Source organism: Poromitra crassiceps (assembly GCF_964638095.1).
Source record: "Poromitra crassiceps genome assembly, chromosome: 5".
NCBI classification, from domain to species: domain Eukaryota; kingdom Metazoa; phylum Chordata; class Actinopteri; order Beryciformes; family Melamphaidae; genus Poromitra; species Poromitra crassiceps.
Window position 1 is genome coordinate 61,413,846 of NC_139642.1, and position 22,151 is coordinate 61,435,996.

General features: G+C 44.2%; 1 protein-coding gene across 1 annotated transcript in view; it reads right to left on the reverse strand.

Moving 5' to 3' along the window:
* The window catches only part of LOC310776668 (anoctamin-6-like), an 88,996-nt gene that overhangs the window by 9,902 nt on the left and 56,943 nt on the right, over nucleotides 1-22,151 (reverse strand). Inside the window, exons 9-18 of the mRNA XM_083636831.1 lie at nucleotides 21,356-21,490; nucleotides 20,590-20,695; nucleotides 18,626-18,686; nucleotides 10,679-10,803; nucleotides 10,467-10,565; nucleotides 10,036-10,104; nucleotides 9,632-9,848; nucleotides 3,710-3,879; nucleotides 2,883-2,980; nucleotides 2,617-2,774 (exon numbers count right to left, since the gene is read on the reverse strand). Coding sequence (XP_083492957.1) covers nucleotides 2,617-2,774; nucleotides 2,883-2,980; nucleotides 3,710-3,879; nucleotides 9,632-9,848; nucleotides 10,036-10,104; nucleotides 10,467-10,565; nucleotides 10,679-10,803; nucleotides 18,626-18,686; nucleotides 20,590-20,695; nucleotides 21,356-21,490 — 1,238 coding nt within the window. The remainder of the gene's footprint in view (nucleotides 1-2,616; nucleotides 2,775-2,882; nucleotides 2,981-3,709; nucleotides 3,880-9,631; nucleotides 9,849-10,035; nucleotides 10,105-10,466; nucleotides 10,566-10,678; nucleotides 10,804-18,625; nucleotides 18,687-20,589; nucleotides 20,696-21,355; nucleotides 21,491-22,151) is intronic.

Below are 22,151 nucleotides of genomic sequence, written 5' to 3' on the forward strand. Positions count from 1 at the left end.
ATAAACGAGTACTCGAGTACCCGAGTACTCTCCCCCATCCCTAGTAACGAGCAATGTGTCTTGCTCTAATGGTATTATGTATTTGGTGTATGTGTATGTGTGTGTTGTGTGAGTGTGCGTCTGTGTGTGTGTGTGTGTGTGTGTGTGTGTGTGTGTGTGTGTGTGTGTGTGTGTGTATGTGTATGTGTGTATGGGTGTTGTTGGTGTGGGTGTGTGCGGGGGGTGGATGCATGAGTGGCGGCTGGGTGTGTAGGGCGTAACTGTATTGTCTGATTTGCAATTTTGATGTCTTGGGTCCTTGGCTACCATAAGCATTTCTTTGTTCTTTGGGGTCTCCCTTTCATGTGCCCCTCATTGTAACGGTATTCAACTGTGAATCTGCATGTGCCTTTTGGATGCATGAACAAATAAATCAATCAAATCAAATCAAATCAAATCAAATCAAGGATGGTATGTGACTGTTTTTGCGAATTAGATTATTTTTTTGCTGTTTTACATTTGAAATTTTGCCCGTTTGAAGCCAGATTTAGAGGAATATCTCATTTTAAGGCTGGCATCATCATGGTCTCTCTCTAATTATTGTTTAATAAGTATACGAATGGAAATATTAGAATATGAGTAGAATTACAGAACATTATATACTCATTATTGTATGTTTAGTAATGTAATGTATATTATATAGTGCTTCACTGTTCACTGTTGCTTTTGACCGTGATCAAAGACACTTTACAAACACAGTATGAAGCAACTTTAATAAAGAGAGAAAATATTAAAATAGATGAGAGAGAGAGAGAGAGAGAGAGAGGGGGAGAGAGAGAAATATTATAGGTCAAAAGCAACAGTGAAAAGGGCTTTTTTTTTGGAAAGATGACATAATGAGTATGAAAGACAATGAGTTTTGGCCTGTCAGATGTGACTGGGGAGGGCATTCCAGAGGGAGGGCCCTGTAGCAAGGCCCTGTCAGAGGCCCCCCTGTCACAGCTTTAGCAAAGAGATACCTGTGATGCTTGTCAAAGTGGATATAAATTGTATGATCATATTCAGCCAGACAGTGATATGGAGATTTACAATGGTGAGCAATTTATTTTTTATTTATTTTTACGACTGGAGGGCCAGGCCAGATATACATAGATGACTAGCGGCTACAAAGTGTTGGTTGAAGGTATCACACATCTGTGCTTTATCAGAGACACAGAGACTAAGACAAATTCCTCGTATGTAACTTGCATACTGTGGCAATAAAAGTGATTCTGATTCTGATTCTTATGACATTCTCACAGTTAATCTGAGGAGGGAGAATCGTACAGTGCCCGTGGAATGTAGGTCCAATTCCAAACACAACGCGTCACACAAGTATGCACACATTCACAGAGAATTGCATGGAGAGCCTTAACGACCTTTAATGACTTGCAGCTGGCGGGGGCGGAGTTTCTGCAGGAGGATTTTTCTCCATGAGGTAAACAGAGAGAGAAGGTAAACACTGCCCATGTGCTTATATTACCGAGATTATGATACAAAGTGGGTTATCGGTAAAGCCATTAAAATACGTTCATAGACTAGAGAATGTCATTAATTACTTTTCCTCAATAATGAGACATAATTTCACCCGCCCGCAATGCATCCGCTATTAATCAGAATGTTTATTTTTATGATCCACCCTGCGATATCTGCAGTCAGCGCGGTTATAACTGCGGCCCGTGCATCTCTACCTTGTATGTATTTTGTTTGTTTCGGTTAGTTATATGTTATGTTTGATCACTGTTTATGAAAAAGAACAGGGACATAGTCTTGTAAGTCCTTCTGGGCTGGGCTTCATTGAAAGCATGACACTTAATGAAATGGGGGGATCAGATCTTGTAGTGTTGCTGTGCATGCATGATGATGTGTCAGCTTTGTGCTCTAGTGTCTAGTGTAAATGCTATGAGCTCTATGTCATATTATGTGCTTTTATTGTAGGTGTTTTATCTGACGCATGTATGTTATATTATTATTATTACATTATTATATATATATATATATATATATAATATGTATTTATTTATATATATATATATATATATATATGTATTTATTATAATTATCATTATATTACTATGTCATATTATGTGCTTTTATTGTAGGTGTTTTATCTGACGCATGTATGTTATGTGCTCTATGTCATATTATGTGCTTTTATTGCAGGTGTGTCTGTTCTAGATATGTTCTGCATTAGGTCATGTTATGTTAGGTTATGTTCTGTCTGCATGTGATTGTACTAACCAGTCTTTTATGTTTTATTGTATCTCTTGAGTCTCTAGTACTTTTATCTTTGTAACACATACATATATATATATATATATATATATATATATATATATATATATATAAATATATATATATATATATATATATATATATATATATATATATATATATATATATATATATATGTGTATATATTTAGGCTGCCTTTGCAACATCTGGCCAGGGACAGCAGATGGAAACTATCCGTCCAGGCTAACTCTGGCTCACTTACAGTTTCACTGTTGATTGGTGTGCATTGTCCCTATAAACTAATACATTAAATGAAAAATCAATCAATCATGTAAGGGTTAAATTCAACCTTTTTTCTCTTACCCATCTCAAGATATTCAGGGAGCAGTCCTTGTTTGTCTATTTCCTGGAGAGCGTAGTCCTGTTCCCAGCGAGTCGCCCCCTCTGAGCCAACAGGCTTCTTTGCCCGTTTTGAGCCACCAGAGCTCTTTGAGCAAACACGGTAGTAGTTCTTCACTGCCCTGTGGAGGAGGAGGTGAGAGCATATCAACATGATGTCACTTGTACTTTTGATGTGTTCCTTCTTGTTGCATGATGTCATAGAATTGGTTCAGCTTCTGGCTGCTTACGGCATCAAGACCTCCTGGATGTTACTCAAGACGGCTTTTGCACTCATGATGACGGCGAGCTGAGTGGTCAACTCAAACAGACAACCACCAGGATCACACTGCAAAAACAAGCAAGCGAGTTGTTAAGGGAACCCCGCCTATTTTCAACCAGCTTTGTATCATCACAACATCGGTAGTATTTATATCAGAAAACTTTAAACCGTTTTTCCCCCTCTGTCGATCTGGGGAGAGCCATAGACACACACATGCTTCCTCCAATACATGTGCAGTCAGTTGCCAGCCACTTCTTTTCACCTGACGGCAGGGAGCTTCACCGGCAGGACGTAGCACGTGGGAGGATCAAGCTATTCCCACCAGTTCCCTTCTGCCCCGAACAGGCGCCCGACCAGAGCAGGCGCTAGGGCAGCAGCGAGGACACACCTTCATTTCGGCTTCTCACACACAGAACAGCCAATCGTCCCTGTATGGATGCCCGACCAAGCCGGAGGTAACACGGGGAGCGAACCTGCGACCCTCGTGTTGGTATAGGCAGGGAATCTACATGACACTAGACTACCCGGACGCCCCACTGGTCCACAACTTAACTCAAATCAAATCCCAATAACTGTTAACAGTTTTCTGATATACTACTGATTTTGTAATGATATAAAGCTGATTGAAATTTGGCGGAGTGTTCCTTTAAGTATGTAACGGTCGGACAGACAGATACTGTAGAGATGTAGACTAGAGTGATAAAGATAACAACTTGTAATGAAAAATAACTACTGCACTAGGCTGCAGGATTTGTTCAACATGAACACAGAGCAAACATTATGGACAAACCGTACCTCCTCGTTCCGGTAGTTTCCCAGTATATAAACAGGGCGTCCAGGATAGCCAATTGCTTTTCCCTTGATGAAGGCAATGTAGAAAATGGAGGAGTAGTAGTTGACGAATTGAAAGAGGAACATCTTCAGAGTCAAACTGTTCTCATAGTCCGTCATGGTCCGTGGAACCTCTGTTATTGTGTGTCAGATATGAAAAGTGTACAAGTCAGATGAAGTGAAACCATACATAATGCCTTTACTTTTGATTTACTGTCAGTACTAGACCTCAAAATCCATTTGTTCATTAAACAACTTGTTAAGACCTGGGGGGATGGGGGGGTGTACACGCACAAAAGACATACCCCTGTAAGTAAGCCTACATCTATTAAAGGGGGGGAGGAAAAAAATTGCATCTTCGCCTAGTGTCACTATGAAGAATCAAATTTTAAAAGGCAATGTCACCATTAACCAAGATGCCATACATCAGGGGTTTTCAAAGTGTGGGAGAGTGAGCCTCCCCTTATTGTTGCCATTAGGGGTTCAAGCCCCGAAGGGGCGGAACCCCTATTTTTTTTACTCTGGTTTATTATTAATTATTGGAAACCCTATTGTAATTGCTATGTTTATTAGTGTCCAGGCCAGCAAAGCGGCAGGGCCACTTATTGTATTTGCCTCTATTATTAGTGGCCGGGCCAGCGAAGCAGCAGGGCCACGTATTCTTCTTCTTCTTCTTCTTCTTCTTCTTCTTCTTCTTCTCCCGGGAAGTTGGACTTCCCATACATGAAAATAAACCAAACTTTGCACAACGGTCCAGTCCCATGCCAAACTTAGTTGACGTGAGTTTGGCGCCAATAGTCCTGATGGTGGTGCTACAATGACCATCTAGTTTAAAAAAAAATGTAATTCATAAAAAATCAGGCATACGTGCTAGGGCTTTGCAACTTTCACCAAAATCTGGGCCCAAGTGAGGAGAAACTTTTGTACACTGCAACCTATGGCCAATTATTAAGTCCAAAGCCTGCAAAACTGCAAAAACTGTAAAACTAATTAAACCCTACTCCTCCCACATTTTTCGTTCAAACGACACCAAACTTCAGCATCTGCATCGGTAGACTGTCCTACGACAGATTTTTTGTTTGATGCAAAATTGAGCCCACATATCAAAATGTTTTACTGTAAACGGTACTGTAAACACCTACTGCAAATTCTCACTAAATAAAGCTAGAAACTTCACGGAAATTAAAAAGTAGTTGAAGTGTGTAAAATCTCAGAATTTTATCTCAAAAACTGATTTTTTTTAACAATATCAAAGATGATGTCATGGACACTGACTCAATTGTCACTGATGATATCACGTTACGTTGTATCCGGGTCTGAGTACTGCTGGCGTCTGCTGCTGTGACTGCCGCTTCTGCCCGCGTCCTTACTTTTCGTTGTTGTTACCTGTTCGTGTGTTTATTTTGTTTTGTTCTGGTCCACCCGTCCCAGTCCATGTCTCCCTGTCCTATTCTCCCTGCTGTTTGATCGTTCCCGTTTTCCCCTCGGCTATTCAACACGTCCTCACCACCCTCTGGATTACCCGTCAAACTGATCGATCATTTCCTCATTCCTCCGCTGTTCAACACATCTCTGGATTACCCTCTCCCATTGGATTTATCATTCCCTCTCACTACCTGGACTCCATCTGCTTCGCCCCTCCATGACCGACCCGTTGCGTGCCATTTCCTATCGCTGCCCAGCCGTGCTGCGCTGCGTGACCCGGCCTGGGAGGCAGCCTCCACTACCTCGCCATTTCGTGGGCTCCCGCCACCTCCGCTAGCCATCTCTGCAGGTGAGTGATTGCCACCCCGCTTTCCCTCACTGCTGCTGGAGCTGGTCTGTCACCATGGCACGGCTGGGCTGCCCCGCCGCACGGGTTTGGTCTTGGGCCAGCACCATCAATCCTCACACCAACAACAACAACAACTGCAACATCTTTCTCCCCGGATTACTGTCACCTCTCCTCATATCATCTCTTCCCGGATTACTGTCACCTCTCCTCATATCATACCTCCATCTTGGACTCTCACTACAGCTCCTCCTATCTCTTCCCCCTGGACCATTTTTATTTCTATTTTTTCCACCTGGACCATTATTTTTTCCACCTACCCCCCAACTTCCACGATCTCTCCCCCACCTCACCTACTCTGCTGCCAACCTTCACTTTCTTAACAACAACCACCGCCTCTCCGCTCCTGCTTTCACCGCCGCCAGCAAATCTAACATTCTCCGCCGCCGCCGCTACATCCACCATGGACCCCGCCATAACCGCAACCGGACCCTACACTACTCTGCTGACACTAACATTCCCTCACTCTGGACTAACTCCCGCCCCCCTGTCAATACCACCTGCCGCTTTGCTAACCCCAACAACCTCCGCTCTCTCCCCCCTGCTCCCCCTGCTCCCAAATCCATCTCCCTTGGCCTGCTGAACACTCGCTCTCTCTCCAACAAATCACCTATCATATCCGAACTCATCCTGGACAATAACATTGATCTTCTCCTCCTCACTGAAACATGGCAACAGCCCCTGGACTTCTACTCACTCAATCAGGCAACCCCCCCCAACTATAGTTACATCGCCAAGCCCCGCCTCTCTGGGCGTGGGGGGGGTCTCGCCGTTCTCCATAAACAATCCCTACCCATCAACGAACTCAACCTCAACTCGTGCCTCCCCGCCCTCATCCCCCACCTCACTGCCCTTTTCAATCAGTCACTCTCCCAAGGTCACGTCCCCTCTGTCTACAAACTCGCCGCTGTCACCCCCATCCTCAAAAAACCCACCCTCGACCCTGCTAACCTCTCCAACTACCGCCCCATCTCCAACCTACCATTCCTCTCCAAAACCCTCGAGCGCATCGTCGCCACCCAACTTCACTCCCACCTTCACTCCCACAACCTCTACGAACCCCTACAGTCTGGCTTCCGTCCCTACCACAGCACCGAAACCGCCCTCTCCAAAGTCATCAATGACCTCCTCACCTCCGCTGACTCTGGTGCCCTCAGCATCCTAGTTCTACTCGATCTGAGCGCAGCCTTTGACACTGTGAACCACTCCATCCTCCTCCAAAGGCTGCGCCAACTGGGTGTTGAGGGCACCGCACTGGACTGGCTCACCTCATACCTCACCGACAGACAACAATTCATCTCCCTCTCCGGTCATTCCTCCACCCTCTCCTCTGTTTTGCAGGGGCTCCCCCAGGGCTCAGTCCTCGGCCCCCTGCTCTTCCTCTGTTATATACTCCCCCTTGGTCACATCATCCGTCAATTCAACCTGGACTTCCACTGCTACGCCGATGACACTCAGCTCTACATCACCACCAAATCCCTCCAGAACCCACCCCTCACCCACATCGAAAACTGCATATCCGCAATAAAAACCTGGCTAACCCACAACTTCCTCCAACTCAACAGCGACAAAACTGAACTCCTCCTCATTGGCACCAAATCCACCCTCAATAAAACCGGACCCATCACCCTCACCATTGACGACTCCACCATCACCCCCTCCCCCCTGGCACGCAACCTTGGTTTCATCCTGGACCCCACCCTCTCCTTCGATCCCCATGTCAGCTCCGTTGTCAAAACTTCATATTTTCATCTCCGCAACATCGCCAAAGTCAGACACTGCCTCTCCCCCCCTGCTGCTCAATCCCTCATCCATGCCTTCATCTCCTCCCGCCTTGATTATTGCAACTCCCTCCTCACTGGCATCACCTCCCGTTCCCTCCATAGACTCCAGATGGTCCAAAACTCAGCTGCTCGCCTGCTCACTCACACCCGGTCCCGCGATCACATCACCCCTGTCCTCCACTCTCTCCACTGGCTCCCCGTTAAGCAACGCATCGACTTCAAATTACTCCTCCTCACCTTCAAAGCCCTCCACAGCCTAGCCCCCCCTACCTGACTGACCTCCTCATCCCCCATCGCCCCTCCCGTACACTCCGATCCTCTTCTACTGCCACCCTCACCATCCCCCCATCCAGACTCAAAACCTATGGTGACCGTGCTTTCTCCCGCGCCGCACCCCGACTTTGGAACTCCCTCCCCCAGACCGTCCGAGACTCTCCCTCACTCCCCACTTTCAAAACCCGACTTAAAACCTATCTGTTCTCCCAAGCTTACAACCTCCCCTACCCCTGACCACCTCCTCCAAACCATAGCTCCAAACCATCACCCTCCGCCCCCCCCCATCCCCCCCCCTCCTCCTCCCTCCTGTTATCTTCCTCCCCCCTGCTTCTCCATACAACCTTGCCCTGAACCGCCACTGTCATTTGTATCTGTTCCCTGTAACTGTTGCCTGTTACCTGTATCTGTTGCCTGTCTCTGTTCCCTGTTGCTTGTCTCTTGTTCTCTGTTAACTCATTGAGTGCCAGCCACTTTTGGAGAACGGACGCTCCCAGTGCCAGAGTTTTCAGAGCGTTTTCAGTGATTTCTCGAGGCCCACAGAATATTGTGTGATATTACTATTTAAACACCGAACACGCAAAAAGAACAAGGAGACTCTATTGTATCATCAGCAAAAAAAGGTTTATTGATACCATTTTCCGTTCTTTAGTTATGAGCCGGAGAATATAGGTTGTTTTCAGCGTTTTCAGGCATTTCAAATTTTAAGCTGAGATATTCAGCCTTTTGTGAAATGCAGCATTTCAAGCACATTCACTGACTCTAGCTAATATTTTCTGATGTAGTGACCTGGTGTAGTTCTGTGGTGCATGCGTGCCCCACCCCCCTCTCCCCCCCTCTCCCCCACTCAGCTGCAAACTCCTCCCCACACGCACCCAGTCTATTTTCGGAGCCTCCGTTTTTGCGCCACGGCTCCCGGGCGGGTCACAGCGCAACAAGGAAATGCCAAACGGGACTGCAGGTAAGGTTTGGCCCTTCGGCGTCGGGTGCTGCCTTTCTGGTGGGTAATCGTGTGGAGAAACTATATGCAGACAGACAGACAGGCAGAGGAGCTCAGTTGTGTGCGCGGATTGACTGCTGTTGGGCAGGCACCGTCAACTGCAGCCAGAGCAATCTACATGGCTCTGGGCTGCAGCATGAGCGGGTTCTCTTTGATCACGGCTTTTTCAGGCTGTATTCGGACATTTCTGTAATCTGGAGAGCACTGTCGCCACCTGATGAGTCCGTAAAATAGGTTATAGACCTCCAATAGCTACAATATTTGTACAGGAGATGCAGAAGGCTTTGATCGACGTCCCACCGTCAAAAAAACGCATTGGACGTGGAAAGACGTCCTTGGCACTCTACGTCACTATTTAATTGGACGTGGAAAGACGTCCATGGCACTCAATGAGTTAAGCGTCTTTGGGTCTGGAAAAGCGCTATATAAAATAAATGAATTATTATTATTATTATTATATCATAGACATTGTGACATCATTCTGATGTCATCAGTGAGTGATGTCATCAGTGAGTCATAGGCATTTTGACATCATCAGGCTAGAAACCCCCTGGTATTGCCGCTTGCGGCTATATTTTATTATTGTTTCTGATTTGTTTTACCCCATTTGCTCCCCAATTGTACTTGGCCAATTCCCCCCTGCTGCCCGGTCGGTGCTCCACCCTCTGCCGATCTGGGGGGAGCTGTAGACTAGCACCATGCTTCCTCCAACACAGGCACAGTTGCGAGGATCACGCTGCCGCTGCTTTGCGGCAAGCTGTGCGAGGTCAGCTTTTTTTATGGAAAAATGCCAATAGTGTCCGACTCAGGACACAGATCTTCCATCACAATTTGTCTTTTTGGTAGGTAGGAACAGGATTTAAGCACTTAGTGACTTCAATGGCAAAATGAAAGTGCCAACAAAGTATTTTTGTTTTCTGTCCTTGTACTGTGAACTTGTTTATTTTGTTCTGCACCAAATGTAATTCAAAATTCGGATTTGGATTCAGATGCCTCACCGTAGTCGGTGATCCAGATAGCAACCTTCTCGTAGAGGAAGTTGAGGCCTATGATGATGATGAAGTTGATGAAGGAAGCGCTGACAGCGGTGGCCATCTGTGGGGTCACATACTCCTGCAGAAGCCCATGCTGGCCTCGCAGTTTGGAGGAGAAGACAAAGAACACAGCCAGCCTGTACACAATGACGCCCACAATCGATGCCAGGATCAGCAGGAGCTAAAGAAGAAGAGAAACATTTAGTGATTCTTGTCATGTCTTGCAGAGCAAACAGAAGTTGAGGAACTGGTTGAAATAAAGATGTAATTCATTTGTTACGTTTTAGATGGGGCAAACATGCTGAATGCACAAGAGCAGTAATAATAATATAGATTTAAGTCAAACTAAACAAAAGGAGCAGAATTACCCAGAAAAAGACTCCCCCCATTGCTATGGACACTCGAACACATTGTCCACAGGCTGCGCGTTCTTTCTTCTAAACAACAAACAAATATAAAATAGTGAATAACATGGCAAGCCTTGAAACTGACTGTATGATATATTATATCATCTCCAAAAAGTGAACTTTTTTAAGAAAAATTAGAAAACCTGTTTGGATGCATATTCAAATTTTACAACACATATAGTATGTATATATCATCTCCAAAAAGTTAACTTTTTAAAGAAAAAACCTGTTTGAATGCATATAAAAATTTTACAACACATTTACAAACGTTTGTCTTTGCTGTTTTGGTCTAAATCCTATGATCACAAAAACTCAAATTGTGAGTGGCAAAGTTTGGCTAAGCTTTGGCAACATCTCAATGCTGTAATTCACGCTTTCCGTGTGTGATTTACCGATGTATTGTTTTCCTTCTTGTCAGCTTCTGAATTGATATTCTTTTGCTCCATGGTGTCTCCCTCGCACTGCGTCACGTTGGTGTTTTGGTCTAAATCCTATGATCACAAAACTCAAATTGTGAGTGGCAAAGTTTGGCTAAGCTTTGGCAACATCTCAATGCTGTAATTCACGCTCTCCGTGTGTGATTTACTGATGTGGTATTGTTTACCTTCTTCTTACACTCATTTTCATAATCTGGATTGATATTCTCTTGATCCTCCTGGTACTCCATGGTGTCCCACTCGTACTGCAGCCTCGCCTGGTAGCGCTTCCAAAACTCCAGGAACAAAGTCACTGAAGCCAGGAAATGGAAAGCTTTGTTTGAAAAGTGTGTTTCTTCCTCAACATTGATGTACTGTGAAGAGTGAAATCTATTGTTCTATATCATAATATTCGTGAGGTGACTCACTTTCTGGGTGAGCATCCCTGCTTGCCCTACAGAAATCCTATATCACTACGCCAGAGGAAATGAACTGTTTTTACTTTCTTTTTCTTTTTTTTGCCCTTGTGAAATATGTTTCAGGGGCATTTTCAATAATTTCCAGGGCATTTTTTTTTAATCAAATGTGGGAAATCTGTTTAGTTCTTCTATTTTGCATGACAGCCCTATGGCAAAAGATGTGTGGCAAGTAAAAAAAGATGTAATTAAGATTAGGGTTTTCTTATCTACCCACGACCATAACCAAACCCTAACCATAACCACATTGTTGTACTTGCCTAACCCTAATGTTGTAAAATAAGAAAAATGCTCGTTAAAAATATGTAAGTGTAGTAGGGGGACACTAGGACCCATGACAGCCCTTGGCCAATCAAGAGTGAGTTACACAAACTAATAAGAGCCTCATGGAGCACAGGTGTGTCAGCTTCATGCCTGCTCACTCCTGATCCAGACCACACCTGTGCACATGTCCTCTGGGTAGGCCAAACAAATCATTTGAATATGAAACTGTGTTTTACTACTTCAATTGATTGTTGGGTAATGTAGGGGTGCAAAAAATGCACCCCGAGGTACTGTATTGGGTGTTTTTATGTAAATATGACTTTGTGGGTCTGCTAACATTTTGTTTCTTACATTTAATTGTTTCTTGTATAAAGGGTCAAGAGTCCAGGCATAGCCTCGTGGCAGTGGTAAGGTATAATACTTTTCTACTATAAATACGTTAATTTGCCTCATTAAGACCTACATTAACTCATTGAGTGCCAGCCACTTTTGGAGAACGGACGCTCCCAGTGCCAGAGTTTCAGAGCGTTTTCAGTGATTTCTCGAGGCCCACAGAATATTGTGTGATATTACTATGTAAACACCGAACACGCACAAAGAACGAGGAGACTCTCTTCTATCATCTGCAAAAAAAAGTTTATTGATCCCATTTTCTGTTCTTTAGTTATGAGCCGGAGAAGATAGCTTGATTTAGCCAAAAACAGCAATTTTTTTCTAGAAGCTGAGATATTGAGCCTTTTGTGAAATTAAACATTTCAAGCACATCATTGACTCTGAAGCTAATATTTTCTGATATAATGACACCTCAAAAATAATTTCCTTCAATAAAAGAGTGAAAACAAAGGAATTTTGTTTGGCCAAATAATATGTTTTAGCTGCAACCAGCAGCGCTGGCCCCTGCGTGCGCAGACCCTACACCTTCTTGCTGGTCTTGATTTACTGCTGGTGGGCATCAGATAGCCTATTCTAGCTTGTTTGCTCTCTATGCATCGAGCCTGCTGCTGCCTGGGTGTGTGTGTACTGTCAATGGTTGTATGCTATTGCTGTAGTGCCCTGCGTGCCCCACCCCCCTCCTCCTCCTCCTCCGTGGTGGGAGGAGTGTCTCTGCTGCGGTTTGCTCTGAGTTTGATCTGCACTGAAAAGTCCGCTGCCTGCATCCCCCCGCTTTTTTACAGCGTGTCCCCGGCTCCCAGCTGAGAATAATGTAACTTTTCAGAAAGACGCTGGTGTCGCCGTGTCGGCAACTAAATCATATGGATGGACTATCGCAGCGGACACGGATGGGGCTCAATTGTGGCAGCAGATGACTGCACAGGCACAGCTAACGTTATGCTTCAAGCATATCGATGCGATTTCCGTTTCCTCATGACTTCTTCTCTCTTTTCTCCTGGCCTTTGTCTAATCGGGAGGGCACTGTCGCCACCTAAGGGTTCTGTAAAATAGGTTAGACACATTCAATAGCTCCCATATTGTAAGAGGCGATGTAAGAGGCTTAGATCAAAAAACGCAATTGACGACAATCGTCGTCTTTGGCACTCTACGTCAGTATTTGAATTGACGACAGCTGTCGTCATTGGCACTCAATGAGTTAATGTTTGATGTCTAATCCACAGGCAAAGTGCTGGTAGCCGTTTACTTCCATTAGTGTTTTGTTTGGGTCAGATCAGGACCCGTAGTATTGACTCTTTTATCTCTTCTAGTGCTGCGGTTGGTGTGGCCTCTAGCCACGGGAGCGGTTGGTGCAGTGGGAGTTAACCTGTTGATTTGTGGTGGTATCATTTAAGGTTTGTTGTGGCACTGGTAATAGTTTGGGTGATTTGTGTTTGGGAAAATTTAGAGGGTTTATTTTGTGTGTAACCTTTTTGTTTCTCACTGATGGTATACTCCCAGTGCATCAGCCTGCTGACTGGCGTGGGTGCTGCGCCACTGCACCAAGACAAATTAACTTAACCTTTTGACCCTTATTTTAATAAATAACCTGTAATTGCCATTTTGACCCAGACTGACTGTTGTCTTCGTCATTGAAGTTCACCTGTATGCATTAGAGCAGTGATTCCCAACCTGTGGTCCGCGGCCCCCTGGTGGGCCGCGAAGGTATTGCAAGTGGGCCGCCAAATCATTTCCAAAAAAGTATGATTTTTGGGGGGGGGGGGGGGGGGGGGGGGGAAATGTTATTTTTTTTTTAAAGATTTTGAAAAATCATACTTGAAAAAGTATGATTTTTGTTTCTTTGATGTTATTGCTTTTGCTTGAATTGAAGTTTCATCTTTACATCATCTTTATATTGGGTTTGTGTTTATTTGTAACCCTATCGATTTAATGGGCTTTCTTCTGATATTTGGATTTTGTTTGGATCTGATATTGGATGTCAAATTGTTATGAGAATGCATTTTTCCATTGTTGAAGGATACCGTTATTTATTAATCATTTGTTAATTAGCCTGTTACAGACAGCCCCTTGCTTGTCATTTCTGACATCTGTGTGGTGCTGATGGACAGCTCCTTGAATGATTGGTGTGTGTGTGTGTGTGTGTGTGTGTGTGTGTGTGTGTGTGTGTGTGTGTGCGTGTGTGTATGTGTGTGTGTGTGTGTGGACAGCTCCTTGAAAACTGTAATACTGAAGGTGTTGCAACATGTTACAGGTGCTGTGTTAGTGACTGTGGAGCTTCCAACATGTTTCTCCTGTATTCAGTTCAGTCCTTTATGTTCAATTTTCAATAAAAAAGTGCTCTGAGAACGCATTATATGGCCTTTGTATTTATGGGGTCGGAGGTGGGCCGCGAACATTTTTGAGACATAAAAGTGGGCCCTGAGTTGGAAAAGGTTGGGAACCACTGCATTAGAGCCTAACCAGGGTTTACATAAGGTTTGACCAGGACTTGAACCCCAGTTATCGGATTGGAAGGCAAGCATCTTACTCACTATGCTACAAGCTGAGCTGAAATTCCCTCCCCATAATCCTAACCTAATTTTTACACTTGCTGCACATTTTCAGGAAGAAGCAGTTGTGGCGACCAATGAAATTAGTTCGGGGTGTGGCTTTCTGGGTGTGGCTTTCTTAAGGCTGAATTATGCTCACCCTGCCGTGAAGGGCGCGGGGGTGGAGCGAGGGGCGGGTGCGTCAAATGACGTAAATTTGTTGGGCGTGGTTATTCGCTAGCTCCATCTGGCGCTCGCCTTGTGCCTGATTTTTTTTCTCACAGCGCGAGCAGCGCACGGCTTCTCTCCAAACATGGCCGCTTTCAAGCCACTGAACCCTGAACACTGAGCTGTGTTTTCACCACATTTCTTGACCCATGTGGTAGGCTATAAACTTTGATTTGCAACTGTTCGTTTTTAGTAATTTCACCAAGTAAATGTGTTGTGTTGAGAGCATTATTGAGAGAGATTAAAAGCAGCACAGAGTAGGCAATCAGGGCTGAGAAGTAAAACGGCTTTCAGTAAAAACAAGTTTGGTGAGTCCTTCGTGTGCTGATGTGCGGTCGTTTGAGAGTGAAAGCGCACTCAGTACTGCACATAATAGCGTTTCATTGCGACTTTTCACGGGCTGTTCTCACCATTGTACAATACATGCTGATCACTTTCTGAGTATAATGGCATCAGCTCCAGCGCGGGGTCTGCACGGAGACTTGCGGGGCCTCACCCCCGCGGAGCTTTGCTCGAGTATAAGAGCACCTTTACAGAAAGGTCTTCTTCCAGAAAGGCTCGGGGGCTAACTTTGTCCATGTGCGGGAAGCCGCGCTATTTCTATGGAGGACCAGAAGAGTTGTTTGGAATGTAATGAAGTGTTTCCTTAACACTTAAGGAACTTAGGGGGGGGGGGGGGGTATAAAAAAAAAAAAAAAAAGTTCAATTTGAAAAGGGATTTTCAAAATCACCTATTGAACATTAAATTTAAAAATGGAATAACGAATACATCTTTAAATTGGGCATTTAAAAGGTCAAATCCTTATTCTATTTGGAATTGCTTTTCAAACTGCAATTTCAAAATGGATTTCAAGTTTCAAGTGGGCAATATCGTGACATCATTTGACCAAAATCATCTTATGACATTGCTGATGTCATAGGCGCTGATCATGTCATAGGCATTGTGACATCAGTGACAGTGATGTCATCAGTCATGCGAAGTTGGGCAATTGTGCGCTGCGCATGCCAATAGAGCAGGCGATTGTGCGCTGTGCATGCCAATAGAGCAGGCGATTGTGCGCTGTGCATGCCAATAGAGCAAGCGAGGCCACGCAGCAGCCGAGCTGCGGGGCGATGTGCGCGGCGAGCCTGTGCAGCGGGCGAGCCTAGGGTTTTAGCCCCGATCGAGTCAATACTAGCCTTATATTCAGACTGAATCTCAAATCATAAACTCATTCCTATTCTAGTCTGAGATTGCAGTCACCTCAGAGCATTTCTATGAGGGGGCGGGCTTCGGTCGGCGGGCTACGATGATTGGTCCCTAACCAATCACTAGACCAAGCTGTCCACGGCAACCAGCCGGAAGGGCAGCCGCAGCAATCTTGCTAGATCGCTGCCTGCTGGAGCTGAATCTCTCTGGGCTCCCTGGCTAAGTGCACGTTCACACAATAGGCAGAGCCTATACAATAAGCTTGAGGCAGGCTGACGCTTAACGGTTCACACAAGAAGCCTTCTCTTTTCCTCTCAGCGCCTCCTCTGTGCGCCTTGAACCCGCCCACAACTCCCATTGAATTCATGCCTGGCAGCTTCACGCGTTATGCCAGGAAAATAGGACTGAATCCTGAACGATCACTTCAGCGCGGCTTTGGCGTGGCGTGCGGCTGGTGTGAACGGTCTCACCTGTTAACAAGGACGCCAAAATTAAACTGCGTGGTTTCAGCGTGACTTCGGCGTTGCTTCGGAGTATGGTGTGAACGGCCACTAACACACCAGTCTCATGGAATAATGGAGTCGGGACCGCAATAGAAGATGAGATGACTTGGAAGTGAGTGAGGATGTAGCACTGAAGTGGTAAGTTCTGAAAATGTGTCTCATTCCAGCATCGGTTGTACTGCAGTTGTAAAGTGCTAATGTTAGCACTTGCTAATGCTAACATTAGCCTAGCACATCTGCCTTTCATAGACAATATGAACAACCAATACCGTTTAGCTGGAATAAGTATGAAGGCACATATTTTCAGAACTTGTCCTTGCTGAAGTCCTCATTTTTGTTTGGTCCGTGTAGCCTTTGCTAGGAGACGTGTTTCATACAACTCCTCTGGCCCATCTACTAGTCTTAAGCACAAGCTAACGTTAGTCAATGTTAACATCACCAACACTTATGATGGTTTTTGTTGGGTTTGTTTTTGTAAACGTTTTTGGGGAGAAAACCCAGCGACATGTTTTAAACAGCTAAACTGCTTCAGGCTATCTCTGCTTTGGCCACAGCTGGGTCTGTTTCTGTTGTGAAATGCATGTGAAATGCTTGTATTTACATCCCGTAAATAGCTTATTTTCTGACATGTAGCGGCTCATATCCTGATGTCATCAGCGAAATGTCATTCAGGGATACTTCCAGGGAGCTGGCTGTATCCGAAGCCCTGGGTCAGCCCTAGTGATGGCCATTGAATTGGTGTTGATGCGAAAGCTTTGTAACACCTAGTCTGGGCAAGCCCATCCCAAAGAGTCTGTGGTGACACAGGGTGGGCGGAGCTAACACAATACACTCACTCTGTAGGTTACTGTAGGTTCCTGACAACTGTTGTGTGAAGTAGGATAACAAGCTACTTTTTTCCGGTCTCTGCTAGCATTACAGGTGGTTACTATGGCTGAACAAACTGAGAAATGTCAAATAATAACACTGTATATTATTTGGGTTATTGGCCAGCTAAAGGGCTAGCTGACCATGCTAATGTCTGTCTTAGCTTAGATTGGCTGTTTATTCTTTTTTCTATTATTTTACTTTGTGTTTTTGTGTTTTAATTATTGTGTGTCATGTAGGCCTAATGTATACTTTGTCTTGGACCCCAGGAAGACTAGCTATCGGCAGCTAATGGGGATCCTTTTAATAAACAGATAAAAATGTTTGTCCCATCACACATCACATTGTAGCAGAAATTAAGTAAAAGTAGTAGCTCGACTGTCCTAACCATACCTTAACATTATGCAACTGTTGTTATTCCCAAACACACTTATACAAGGCTGTCATTAGAGGAGCTGCCAGTGACAGCTTGAGACTGGCTGTCACAGCTGTCAATCAGCCCTTTTTATATCTTTAAATAACTACTTAAAAACAAACTGATCAGAAAAATAAGCACTTGAACATACAGTACATTAGCTTGACAAAAACTACCTAAAATGATAGAAACCACCTTTGGAAAAAAATGATCTGCCGTGTACTTTTGATTGTTTAGTTTGGCTAATTTCCCATCCACTAACATGGCACAGGTGGGACTTGTGACCTATACTGGGACCGGCAATCTAAGATGCTTTGGCCTCACTTCTAGATAACTCATATCCTGTCCATTCTTTTTACAGTCATTGGGAAGTGGCAAGTAGAGTAGAGCAAGCCGTCAACAGCCATACCAATTTAATACATTCACCACTTCACTAATATAAATCTAATGACAGTCCATTATTTTTTGTATAATGTATATCTCCAAATTTAGAAACAATTCAATAGAGAGCCGCAGGGATGACGTATTTTTGTAGTCAGAACGCGGAAGTCCTGGACTCCCTGGTTCTTCACTGTTTCTGTCTATGGGATTTTTGAATGGGTTTTTGCCACAATGCTTCAAAAAAGGTCTCTGGGCAACGCAAGCTTAATCAAACGCGAACCAGAGTTCAGTCGGATAATCTTCACACATGAGGACCACTTTCATGAGTTTTGTAGCATAAATGCGAGCCCTAGAAGTAAAAAGCTCGAGCTAAGCTAATCCAGAACTACACACTGTCGCATAGGCTTCCACGTCACGTCAGCACTCAACCTGGACTGTTGTTGATGTGTGCACTGATTACCCCGGGCTGAACGGGGCTGAACCAGGTGAGGGAAAGAGAATTTCCGTGTTTGTCCTTTGAAGTGGTGACGTTATTGACGTATATATCCCCATCGACTCAACAGTGTGTAGTCTCATTTAGCCGTTTGCTAGCTAGCCGCCCTTTTAACGGCACGTAAAAGCTTCAAAACTCATAAAAGTGGTCCTCGTGTGTGAAGATGATATTACTAAACACTGGTTCGCGTTTGATTAAGCCAGCTTTGCCCAGAGAGATTATCAGAAGCATCGCGCCAAAAACCCATTCAAAACTCCCATAGGCGAAAACAGTGAAGAACCAGGAGTGTTAGCATCGATGATTTCCGGACTCGTTCCTGCGGCTCTCTATTCCATTTATTGTAATTAACAATGCAGGCACATAACATTTTGTCATGAGAGTTTGAATTGTAAAAAACGTACCCCAGATTGACATAAAAAAAGCAAACACCAGGGTTCCAAAGTTATCAAATATGCAAAGTCTCTGAAAAATAAAGAGAGAAAGAAAGAGAGAGAAAGAGAAAGAAAAGCATTTAGATCATCACAGTTGTCCTAAAACAACTTTGATGCAAATCAGTTCAAAACCAAAAGCATTCAAAGCAGTGATGCTTCCTGTGCATGGCTCTGGACAAATACAACAGTGACAAATATTCAAATAATCGAACTAACTGGTGTCCATAGGCCTACGTTATTACCTCGCAGGCTCGCAAGCATTTTGGACTTCCGTGGGCACCACTCTCTTTAAATATCTCTCTCTTTAAATCGATGTTTCTCATCTCCTCCCGATCAGAAATGTTGTCTTTTCTTTTTGCATGCCAGAGATGATGGATTATATGATTATATCGCCTCTTCTAGAGCTTTCTAGCAGTTGAAGAGGAAGGCTCCCGCACTGCGCTGTATACATGATCAAAGAATCCTCCTAAAACCCGAATAATACTGAAATAACCCAGATGTCTTAATTGGAAAATGCTAAATTCGGAAAAAGGGCAAATTCAGAAAAAGCAACTGGAATATGCTGTTTACATGACCCTTAACAAATTCAGAATATTGTCATTTTCCGAATAATACTGCAATATTGTGTGCATGTAAACGTAGTCAGTGATAGTAGTAGGAATCCTTAGTAGGGATTCTACGCAAGGTTTCATAAATGAGACCCCTGATCATATTAAATCACATCCCACAGTTGACCAACATCTTCGAAGCGATTGATTTCAATCAGATTGAGGGAAAAGTGTGCATGTAAACGCAGCTAGTGTTGAGGCTCTCCCCCCATTTGAGCATGGCTATGACTCATGGGTGTGCTGTTACGCTCATTTGATGGTCCAAATGTCTAGTTGACCAATCAGAGTGGTTGGTCGGGACTACATGTTGTATAGTATAGATTTGTTTCATCCTCTGACACATACAGCATTCATATGAGCAAGCATAAAACCAGTGGTACAAAGATACAAAATCGAGAGAATAAATTAAGACCATTATTCCCAAATGAGATATCCACCATTTGAAAGATATGACCCATACTCAGTCTGGCATAATGATTTGTCAGAGTATGGGTCCATTATTCACAAAATAGTAATGTTTTAGAGAATGTAATCATCTGTAATCACCCAATTCTTATAATGAGCAATAGCTATCAGAGTTTGTTTTTTAGATTAAATGGGAACGCAGTGTTTTGGATTGACACCCTTCAAATGGACTCTGAGCTGAAATAAATTTGTCAGAGTATGGGTCCATTATTCCAACACGTCCTCACTCCGAGCACGTAGCATATTGACGCTTTGTCCCGTCCCTTGTGCGTCACTTGTTACTAACATGGTACCCTTGAGCGACCCATGAAACGACTTGGGCTTTCCGACTAAACTCAATGCAAACCCATGGAAGTCATCTTTGACGCTTATGGCAACTGCTCCCCCATTAGTCAACTGCTCCCCCATTAGGGTCTGGGGGGAGGTTAGGTTTAGGCGTGGGGGGTGGGAGAGGTTAGGTTTAGGGTTAGGGTCTGGGGGAGGTTAGGTTTAGGCATGGGGGGTGGGAGAGGTTAGGGTTAGGGGGAGGTTAGGTTTAGGCATGGGGGGTGGGAGAGGTTAGGTTTAGCGTTAGGGTCTGGGAGAGGTTAGCTCCTCCAGTCGCTCAAGGGTACCATGTTAGTAACAAGCGACGCACAAGGGGCGGGACAAAGCGTCAATATGCTAGGCGCTCGGAGTTTGAACGGGTTGATTATTCACAAAATAGTAATGTTTTAGAGAATGTAATCGTCTGTAATCACCCAATTCTTATAATGAGCAATAGCTATCAGTTTTTTTTTTAGATTAAATGGGAACGCAGTGTTTTGGATTGACACCCTTCAAATGGACTCTGAGCTGAAATAAAAATAAAATACCACTCACTTTGGACGCTTCACAGGTGCTGTTTAACATCCAGTAAGTGCACTCCTTGTCGCACTGTGGACACATCAGCATATTTCCTCCTATCTCAGGGTCACACACCTCTTTGCTGCACAATCATTTAACACAGGACAGAGGTTAGCCTGTATCATTGAACACATGGACAGAGGTTAGACTGTATCATTGAACACAGGACAGAGGTTAGACTGTATCATTGAACACAGGACAGAGGTTAGACTGTATCATTTAACACAGGACAGAGATTAGACTATCATTTAACACAGGACAGAGGTTAGACTGTATCATTTAACACAGGACAGAGGTTAGACTGTATCATTTAACACAGGGCAGAGGTTAGACTGTATCATTTAACACAGGACAGAGGTTAGACTGTATCATTTAACACAGGACAGAGGTTAGACTGTATCATTTAACACAGGACAGAGATTAGACTGTATCATTGAACACAGGACAGAGGTTAGACTGTATCATTTAACACAGGACAGAGGTTAGACTGTATCATTTAACACAGGACAGAGATTAGACTGTATCATTGAACACAGGACAGAGGTTAGACTGTATCATTGAACACAGGACAGAGGTTAGACTGTATCATTGAACACAGGACAGAGGTTAGACTGTATCATTTAACACAGGACAGAGGTTAGACTGTATCATTTAACACAGGACAGAGGTTAGACTGTATCAAATGAAGCAACAGCAATAGCATCAAAGGTGCCTGCAGAGTCTGCAGACAGAAGACTAATACCTCCAAGTGGTTGTTTCTTGAGTCTTGTATCCATAAATGAAACAACCCAATCCCACGATGGCGGCGGGAACGAGCATGGCTGTGTAGAAACCCAGCCAGGCAAAGTAAATGCCAATCTTTTCCCCAAAATACGTCCTGTGGAAGGAGATAACAAATACTGCAGTCTACTGTTCACTAGAGTCATATTTCTGATGTATACAGATGTGACATTGACCGCTATGTAATGTAATATAATACAATGAAGGGGGGAGGGGAGAGAAAATAAATAAAAAACCCAGAAATAAAATTGTATTCCTGCCTTTCCCGCAATGGAAACTTATAAAACAGATACTTTGAGATAAGATCAATGGTATCTCACTCCACCTCTATGGAGGTCCACAGTCGTCGAAATTGTAAGAAGTATTGCATTAATTAGTTGTACAATTAAAAAGAGGAATTACAAAAATAATTCACAAATGACCGTAAGCTCTTGTTCACACAGGACGCCTAACGTAAGCAGAACTAAAGCTTGAGGCAGGCACACGCTTAACCATTCACGCAAGAAGCCTTCTCTTTTGACTTCATGCCTGGCTTAACAGATCAATGCTCGACTTCAGCACGCGTCACGCTTGGAATAGGCGTGAATCCTGAACGATCGCGAGAGCAAGGCGTGAGCGTGGCTTCGGCGTGGTGGTGTGAACGGCTTCGCCTGTTAACAAGGATGCCTAAATTAAACTTAGGTAGGTAAGTAGGTTCAGCTTAGGTTGAGCGTTGCTTCGGCGTATAGTGTGAACGGCGGCTAAGTCCTGTGTGACAT